At 31.9% G+C, this 10081-nt stretch overlaps 1 protein-coding gene across 1 annotated transcript; it reads right to left on the bottom strand.

The window, feature by feature from the left end:
- Positions 1-3832: 3832 nt before the first annotated feature.
- Positions 3833-7949, bottom strand: LOC18035871 (putative nuclear RNA export factor SDE5). The gene is made up of 5 exons (XM_024181136.1): positions 7868-7949; positions 6882-7322; positions 6707-6732; positions 4605-4845; positions 3833-3918 (listed from the first exon to the last, which is right to left on the bottom strand). The coding sequence occupies exons 1-5, from the start codon at positions 7947-7949 to the stop codon at positions 3833-3835; spliced, it is 876 nt and encodes a 291-aa protein (XP_024036904.1).
- Between the last annotated feature and the right edge of the window lie 2132 nt (positions 7950-10081).

Here is a 10081-nt window from a genome sequence, read left to right as displayed (position 1 = left end):
TGATTATACTTATTTTAAGATTAAAATTTAATTTATTATAAAATATTAAAGTAAAATTTTTTAAGTTAATTAGAACAAACAGTATTATAATCAAAAGAAACTTTCGAAGTCCTTTCCATTAACCTCAGGTGTACCTTTTACTTCTCTCTCCATATGAAATAGAGTGAAACTATGGCACCCCTTCATTATCCTTATAAAACCTCACTTCAAATAAATTACAATTAAGGACAAATAAAAATTAAACACACACAGATTTTTTTCCAACAAATTTCATAACCAATCCTTTTTTTTTTTACCTGTTACTTTTTATTTAACTAAAATAAGTTGTATCAATTTAGAATAATCTGTTAATCTTTTCATAATTTATTAAATATTTTCGTACTTAATTTCAAATTATAATGTAAAATATATGAAATTTAAGCCAATGATTAATGTTCAAAACTCAAAAGTTCATCACCTAGAAAACTTTTTAATTTTGTGTAAAATAATAATAAGATTGCAAAAGAAATATAAAATATCACAATACTACTTTGAGTATAACAATAAAAAAAATTAAACGAAAAATTAGAAGTGTATTAATAACTCAAAAAGGTAATCATGAGAAGATTGGAGGGGTGCCAAATTCAATAGTCTAACTCTATGAAATATTACCACACTAATCGCCTATATCATTCAGCTCACTTTTTTTCCAGCTAAAATCAATTTGTATAGATAATTCGATTTCTAAAGTTATAAAGCATATATGCTTATTTCTCTGCGTCCAATAATTCTAGCTAGGTAGAAGTGCAAAAGATTTGACTTTAAATATATTCTAATAAGTGCAAACATTATATAAATAATTGTAGAATAATAATAGTTAAATAATCAAAATGTAAGTAATATATTTATATCTACTGAAAATATTAAAAAAATTTGCGTAAATAATTTTTATAATTAATCAAACATATCTAACATATTAATAATATTAAAATTATTTTAAATTCAAAATAATTTAAATTTTTATAAATTTATTTTAATATTATGTCCCTATTTATTTGAAAAATTATATTAACTTAATAAAATATGTGTAGTAGATTGTAAAACATTAAAATATTTTTTATATTTAAATTATTTAATATATATATATATATATCACATTTATTTTAATATTAGATTTCTATTTATTGTAAAATATTAGAATATACATATTTTTTGAGTTAACACAGTAAAAGGATATTATTAATCAAAATAGGATATCAATATCCCTTATTGAAATCTTGATAATCTGCATGATTATTTCTTTTCTCCGGGATTTAAATTTCATTGGATCCTAATTCATGTCTACTTTCTCTTGATTTATTTTGTGCTTTTGACACTTGGCTAGGCAGTAATTGCTCCTGCAAATCCTTACACCAACACAAACTTATAATTTTAATTAAGAATTGTGTTAATGAGGTTTTAATAAAAGTTTTTCCTCTAAAAGTAATAATAACAATAATTTTGACCAAAGTTTCAAGGGCTTGCTAAGTTTTTAGTAAAAATTTATTGGAAAATGCTTGGTATCTAGAAAGGTGAGAGAAACACGAGAGAAACTTTGGTAAAAATTTATTGGAACATGCTGCCGTTTCACTCCCAAAATCTCTCGCCCTTTTTTAATTAAAAAAATTAAAATATTAATAAAAAATAATAAAGAAAACATAATCTTATCTGCTCCTTACTCCATTTTTGCAACTCTCTCACCATCTCAGTCGAGCGGCTCTCTCTCTCATTGTCTCTCACTATTTCACGATCTCTCTCTCACTCACACACTCCTTTTCACGATCTGAAATTCTCTGGCCTTCTGCAGCTCTTACAAGAAATTAATGCTTTGGTTCTCACAAGGGCAGATTGGTTTTTTGGGAAGCTATTAATTAGAACCATTAATTACTTTAATTTCCATAAATTGTAATGACAGTGCAAATGCATCTAGTTGTGACAGCAAAGGGCCAGCTTGAAGTATTAAATTTCATCAGCTATTACTGGAAAATGCTTTGAAGATAACTTGCTTCTTCCTTTGCTCGACTACAAATTCAAAATTTTCAGGAGTTTTCCATTGTTGTCACAAACCAAGAAATTGTAAAATACACGGCCCGATTCTTTAGCGATGACCATCTCATCGTCGGCGGTCGTGTCATCATTGTCACTGGTCTTGTTCGACCGAGATAGTAAGAGAGAAGTCTGTTAGATGGAGTTTGTGAGAGAGAGTTGTAAAGATGGAATGACATAAAGGATTCGATTTTCTTTATTGTTTTTTATTAATATTTTAATTTTTAAAATTAAAAAAAGGCGAGAGATTGTGGGAGCGAAACGGCAGCACTCAAATTTATTTAAATGCAAAATTACAGACAACACAACGGAACACATACTATGTGGACCTTGAATAATCTAATCTTGAATGTTTAACTTTCATTCCACTAAAGAGAAAATATTTCAACATTAAGTTCACATCAATTTACAATCAATCTATAGCAATAAACAATTGGAAAAACCGCCACTTGGGCTTGTAGCCCAGTGGTGGACCATTGCCCTCAAAGTTAAGCATGACTTTGAGGGCAATGGTTCGAGTCCCCACGGACTCAACCTCCTCCAATTAAACATAATTGTGTGGAGATTTCTATAAACGTCTTTCTCCCTTGCGAAATGCGAGTGGAGTAGAGACATCCCTCCTCCGTGAGGGGTATTTGGGATGGGCATGTACTTCATAGAATAAAAATGTAATAATATAAGTCCCATGTATATATATCTGATTGTAAATATCAGTGTAATGACCTGCTGTCATAGCAGTTGTATATATATCTGTGTAATGCAGTAACCTGATGCTTAATCAGTTTCAAAAAAAAAAAAAACAATTGGAAAAACCATTAAAAACACATTGACAGACAAGGATGAACTAATGCACTGATATATCTTTCAACAAGACATCTATTCAGGCTACATAATCAAATAGAGTCTATCAGAAATATCATTTGCTCTTCCATAACATTCTTCACTGGGTTCAACTCCTCCAACTAATATAGTGGCAAAAACAATTATCCTGCAAGGCTGCAACTACCAATCCAAAGCATGTACTTTTCTTAAACCTGATAAGTTTGCCCTCGAAAGGGGATAGATTGCTTTTCTTTAGAATATCTTTTGCTTGCATCTCTTCTCCATTTTCAGTGTTTTACTTCTTAAATATTTTTGTTTCATGCTTTGATCATCTTGATATACTCCCATCTCTTCCATGATTTGTGTTAAATATATATTAAGGAACTTACGGAAAAGTAACCCACATGCATGTGTTAAATTTAAATATATATTAATGATAGGGCTTTGGCTAAGTTACGTTAAACGTAACTTACGTCAGACACAGCAACAATACTAGTCATGGGACTTGTCATTATTGCTGTGCCTGGCGTAAATTACGTTTAACGTAACTTAGCCGGCTCCTAATGATAGAGCTAAAGTATGTGAGATGACTCCACTTTGAAATAAAATAAAAGCAGGGACACTTGCTTTGTCCTTTTTCAACATTTCACGCATGAAAAGTAAATTTCATTTCATATTACTCCCTTATAAAATAATCATCTTTAAAATATTTCAAACTACTGCTAACATAATTTATTTCAATTTTATTAAGAAGAAAAAATATTTCACCAACATGTTCCATTTTAAATCGAGAGTAAATTAAAATTTATAATAATTTAAGAGACATTTTAAATATTGTTATTTTCAGAGACACACAATCTGAAATTTACAAATGCGTACATTATCTTTAATAATTAAATAGATGTATGGACATAAAATGAATGAAATAGCTCGCCACCAATTGTCCTTAGCAGTAAGTGAATTCCCTGTTTAACTCCAAAGCTTTCACAAAGTTTTTGCCGGTAGCCTGGAAGCAGTCCTCTTCGCCATTATCTGCAATTATTAACATACTTCAGGAGAAGGAAAGCTGAAAAATTGGGGAAAAAAAGACCAAACCCATAAGTGAAAGGAAAATTAGCTAGTTTCTCCCCGTATATATATTTCTGCAGGACCATTACAGGTTGATATGGTTGATCAGACCAGCATTTAAAGCAAGTGAACCTAATTCTGTATAATAAATTATTGCTGTTTTTCTTTAACATTGATATTACCTCAATGCATGAGCTAGTATCTACAGATACTTGCCTTTCACGAAATATGCAAAATGTTTCAGTCTTTCAGATTCAGAGAATTTTATCTTTTCTAACTAAAAGATATTTGATATAAACTGAAGCATTCTTTAGACATTCCAGCACAAAATGTATCTGTTACAAAGTTCTCCAGGTGAGAAAAAATATTCATATCATATTTTCCATTAGTTATTGCAGAATCTTCAGTATTCCAGAGCCACAAATTATATTAGTTACACTGCTCTCCAGGTGAGAGAAAATATTCATATTGTAGTTTCCATTAGTTATATAGCACATATATCAGTATAAAGCTTTCCACTAGTTCTCCAGTAAGTGGCAGAAATCGAGAATCCTACACACGTGAATATGCATAAATACAAAAGTGAGTATACACACAAAAATGAACACACTCACAAATCCAGCCAATATAGTTAATATAAGAGCACATACAGGTCTGGTCATCTTGCTGCCAGTGCACCACATTAGCCTTGTATTCTGGTACTAATTCCTCTGGCGGTTCACTCACCACCTTTCCTAATGCGTTGGACCTCCACTCCGTCTTCACCGTAATTTCAGGAAATTCATCAGATTTCTCAGCAGCACTAAATAAAGCAGCAAAAACCTCCTTCCGTAATTCATTTCTGTCCTTTGGGTGCCTAAGCAATTCCCCTTCGTTAGTATTTGGATTTTCCTTTGCACGACGGAGACAGTACAGTCAAAAGCTAATCAAGTAACCATACATGGATGAGAAATCCCTCCACCCCCTTCCAAAACAAAGTCTAAGAAATATCATAATTCTTTCAATAAAAACCCTTCCCACCATGCCGTGCGTACTGAAGGAAATATATTAGTCTTACAACAAGCTGAGAAAATAAATTAAATACCATACCCTCCAGAAGAATTCAATTGTTGCAATTTTCTTTTATGTGGAGGCCATCCAAAAGTAGAGCACATATCCTCTCATTGTTTATGAAATCATAATAACAGGAAACCAGCTATTAATAACAAAACTTACACTTGAAATTCAACTGTGATGAAAAAGGATTAAAAAAAATATATGAACTTGTTATCTTGGAAGAAGGTAATCTAAGATATAGCGAACTTCGCACATTCATATATGAACACAAAGGATTTGTGGATTTTCTAAAGCCATAATCATTTAATAATCATGAACCAAGCAATAATATATGATTATTATTTCTTTTCTTCTAAACTACAGATATTTGTGCATCAGAATAAAGTGGTACACAATGGTTGTGTGCAGATACACACGCATGATCAACAGGAAAAATCATCTGAACATTTGTATTACTAATTTGGCATACAAAGATTCTCATAATAGTTCAAAATACAAATAAATGAACATTTACATGAAGACACTGTCAATCACCCACTCCTCATTTCTCAAAGATTCATTGTTTAAAGATGAGGCAAATACTCTCCTTGTTACTTAAATAAGAATATCCAAATTCTCCACAATGGCACAATATACAAATTGCATATTCATTTTCCTGTTCAATACCAGTGTTGAGAAAAATTAGTTAAGGCAACTGGTATGCATAAATAATTTTAGCATCTATCATGGATGAACTTGCCAACAGAGTTCCTCTTGTATTCATTAAACTGACAATTATACAAAAAGTTATTGTCAGGGCATAATAAACTATTACATCCTACAACTAGTTTTCACATTACCTAAAATAGATTTCCTTAGCTTGGCTCGAAAGTGTTGCCTAGCCACAGAAAAGAAAAGGAATTCATGATCCCTCTATGATATTACAAAATAGATCATCAACCACTTTTAACGATCTCCAAAACAAGAGTCGTGTACAAAAATTATGACCAATGATTATTTAATACTCGGGAATTATGCATACCTTTTCAGAGGATTTACCAAGAAATTTTGTCTTCTCACCCAAAGTCTCCGCTGAGCGATCAATTAGTTTAGACATGCTTTGAAGAGTGAAGAAAAAACATGTTAGCTAAGAAAATGACTATAGAATGGGCATATCCTCTCCGAAGAATTACTTTATTGATCAAATTAACTTCAGAAGGAAAAATTCATGTTATCAAGCAACAGAAACAGGCAGACCAATTATTTCAAGTTACAAAATAGAAATATAAAATCATGACCTCAACTTTTATTGATTGAGAGGAACATGCATAATGTAAAGCATCACAATCAGGTTAAATGAAAATGGTTCAAGTCTTTAATTGAAACAAACATTTTTGGCTGAAATAAAATGTTGTCTTTAATAATAAGTCTAAATAAAAGCACAGATGTCATTTTGCAAATACCGGCAAGTTTTTTCAGGCCTTTGAACCATGAAGATCTAAATAAAGTACTCCATTGAGTTCAACTACTGAAATTAACCAAAGTATCTCATTCTCACTTTTGGAAGCAGTAGCAAATCGACGTTAATCAAAATGGAAGTTGAACCTTAACATATGACAGCAGTATTTAAGACTTGACTTTGGTATGATATATCAATCACAAAGGAAAATGCGATTTAAAAAATCAGAGGCCTCCATCAAGAAGATATAGCCCTTACCTTTTGCATTTCATATCCACAACTATCTGCAAGTCAAGAATAATACCAAATTAGTGATCACATGCACATGAAAAGAAAAAAGAAGAAGAAGAATAATAAAAAGAGGAGAAAGAAAGAAAGAACATTGAAAAGGACAATATGTATTAAATTGGCATCAATATATTTAAGACGTTACCATGAACCTCCTGAATCACATCCCTGTACAGCTGGAACCCTTCTCCTAGCAATTTAAAAAGAAAATCTTCCATATCCTTCTGCAAATGGTCATCCTTTGATTGTCGGTTTAGTTTCTTCTCTGAAAGTGCAGAAATGCGAAACTCCCTTGGATCCAACTTCAATGGCTTTGATGCCAGAAAAGTGCCATTAGCTGGCTGTGCAGGTTTAACATAATCTTTACCAAGAAAACTTGAAACGGTACGTCCTGATACCAGATGCCATTTTGTATTAGAAACTCTAGATTTTCCATTTCCATAAAATGAATTCTCAGAGATGTAACTATTTGATGATTTTGAAGACTCTTTACCCCTTGCCTCCCCAGCAGAAGTATGGACAGAAGATGTTGAGGTGTTTGCCTGTTTGTTGCAGAGAAATTCACCAGCCAAATCGGGATTTCCCCCTGCATTGCAATAAGCAAAAGTTATTTCTTGCAGAGTAAACACAGAACCAAATGTGTCAAGCAAACCCTTTTAGTGCCTTCCCCTCAATGTCATAATTTAATCCATTAGACCCGACCCAGTTACTTCCATTCCAAATAAACTTCACAGATTAATACAAAAAGAAAAAATCAGCACATGCTTCTGGATTTAAATTTGACATAAATAGTTGGGGAAAACAGAAAATTAAAGCAAAGTTTGGAACACAAATTGAATCACTGTAACACGTAATCTACCCAATCAATGCCAATAAAACAGAAGCCACTAACTATTAGCACGGAAACTCCTTCACAATGTTTTTGTTATAACACAAATTTTCTATACAATCACCCAACATTCATGGTGTGTAATTATAAAATTGGGGAATAAAAGACAAAATCAGCGAAGATATGCTAAACCAACAAAAGATTGTCTATCATGTACATATCCTAATTGCAGCCTAGAAAAAGAAGAATCCCAAAACGGAGCCTTCACCAGTTGAACTGTGGTACTTTTCAAAACCACAAACTCATGAATAAAGCTCCCAATTTCACTAGTATTGTGACGGTTACTTCACTTACATGAATATTCAACAAACTCGAAATCCCCATCTACAATCACATGGTTACCTACAGTATGATCAATATTAAATGAAACGCAATTATACATAACAAATATATGGGGGGAAAAAAGCAAAAGAGAGAGAAATGAATGAAATACAATTGTACATAATTTCAAATAAAAACAACAATAAATAAATAAATCAACTTCCATTAGACCAAAAATCGATTACTTGTTCCATCAATCATAACAGCATTCCAGATAAGATAATACACAAATACGACAACCAAAAAATGCAGCATGCAAAATAAGTGATTCAATAAAAAATGAGTTCCTAAGAAATATAGAAAGAAAATCCGAGAAGCTTACAAGAGAGGTTTTGGTGAGGTTTTAGGGGAATGACAGGGGCTCAGTTCTTCTCTACTCACTTCTTCTCCCCACAGTTGCTTTGAAGAATGCATTTGTTCATATAGAAAAAGAAAAAAGAGTCTGTTAAAATGGGTTTATTTATTATTATTTTATTATTATTATTATTATTATTATTATTATTATTAACATAAAGTGTATGGGAGAAGTTTAGTGCTTATAAATATATTTCACATCACTGAGTATAGCAGAAGCCTAACACTTGTAAAGGGTGATTCACAACTTATAAACATATTCTATATTACTCAGGTATGAGAGAAGCCTAATGCTTATAAAGTGTTATCCATCCTAATTGGATTTGGCATGCCAAATCCACTAGTGTGCATGCACAATGTGCCCTCCTATCACTGTCTTGGCCGAATATAATTTGCTATACTAAAACATTACATTACAACAACTAACAATTAAGTGATCTGAAAATAGAGAAAACAACAAATAAAATAAAAAGAAACCAATCACAAAATTGGAGGCTTTCAATGACATAATTAGTCCTTCTTTGAGAGCTTCAAAACAACATGTCATCTGTCTAATTCTTACATTTGTATCCCAAATTATGACTCTTTGCATCAGCAAATCCTACATGATCAGAAGGGCAGTTAATGTGAGAAGAGAAATGAAAAGCTAATAATTGTACAAGAATGCCACCATACAACAACAAATAGAGACCAAAATTTAACAATAAAGGAAAATAAAAATTAGATATAAATATGCAATAAATGGAAAAGCACTTACCATAAATTTTATTCAAATTTTTCTAATTGAATAACCTTAAGATTAACATCCATCTCCATAAATTTTTCTATTTGAATAACCTGTCGCTTCCCACAATTTATGACAAGCCTTCATCTTAACTCAGTGAGGGCTGTTCAAACGAAAACATTCTCGAGCCTTTGCAACTTCGACACAGCAGAACTTTAACTCTTCCAAATTTCCACAACTTGAAAAACCTAGTTTTTCAAGATGCTTCAACTCTGCCACGGCAAATGACTTTGGATCATCACAGTCTACAAGCTCCATGCATTGTGTACAGCTTTGAAACTTTTGGAAGCTCATAAGTTTTTGGACAGCAGAAAAACTTTTCAAGATGATGCTTAATACATTTAAACGTTTTAAACTAAGCAACTCCCAAACCAAGAATTCATTACCACTAAATATAACGCTATTTTCTGGTATCTGAACAAGATAACCACAACTGAATATTCGCGGAACATGTAGCATCGAAAAGTAACAAATCAATTGCTTTGGAAATGTAGAGAGATAATTTGTGTACTCCGGTTCAAACACTTAAGATTTACCAAGGCTTTTAGCTCTTCTGGCAACTCAGTGACGGGAGCATCTGAAAGACTAAGGTATTGTAGTGAAAACAATTTCAAAACCGTTGTTTGGATAAAATTTAAAAGAGTAAGCGAAGGCATAAATTCGAAGAAACCGCTGTTTAGATAAAATTTCAACAAAGAGAATGAAGAAAACTGATGAGTAGAATACAAAGAATTTGCTTCTGGGCTTAGCAAAAGACAAGATATTTCGATTTCTATACTGCAACGTTCATAAGCAAATGCACATAGTTGAATCAACCAAATCAGGGAGAAAATACAATACTTAATTTGAATTGCAAGCACGACTAACTACTTTGCAATTCAGCTCTGACTTGAATTTTTTAATAGGGAATCATTCGCATCAAAATGCTTAATTGATTTACGACAAACGATTAAGGCAATTGATAGTGACATATAATCAAACCTTCGTAATCTTCATA

Source organism: Citrus clementina, unplaced genomic scaffold, assembly GCF_000493195.1.
Source record: "Citrus clementina cultivar Clemenules unplaced genomic scaffold, Citrus_clementina_v1.0 scaffold_7, whole genome shotgun sequence".
Taxonomy (NCBI): Eukaryota; Viridiplantae; Streptophyta; class Magnoliopsida; order Sapindales; family Rutaceae; genus Citrus; species Citrus x clementina.
This window is presented reverse-complemented; position numbering and strand designations above follow the sequence as displayed.

What these genes read in the sequence shown, in the direction of transcription:
- LOC18035871 (XM_024181136.1), bottom strand. Translation starts at nt 7,949, where the DNA reads ATGGGGATTTCGAGTTTGTTGAATATTCATGTAAGTGAAGTAACCGTC. An exon ending in TGTGATTCAGGAGGTTCATG is followed by an intron (nt 6,733 to 6,881) that starts GTAACGTCTTAA and finishes CTTGACTTGCAG; the next exon opens with ATAGTTGTGGATATGAAATG. An exon ending in GTGGATATGAAATGCAAAAG is followed by an intron (nt 4,846 to 6,706) that starts GTAAGGGCTATA and finishes CGTCGTGCAAAG; the next exon opens with GAAAATCCAAATACTAACGA.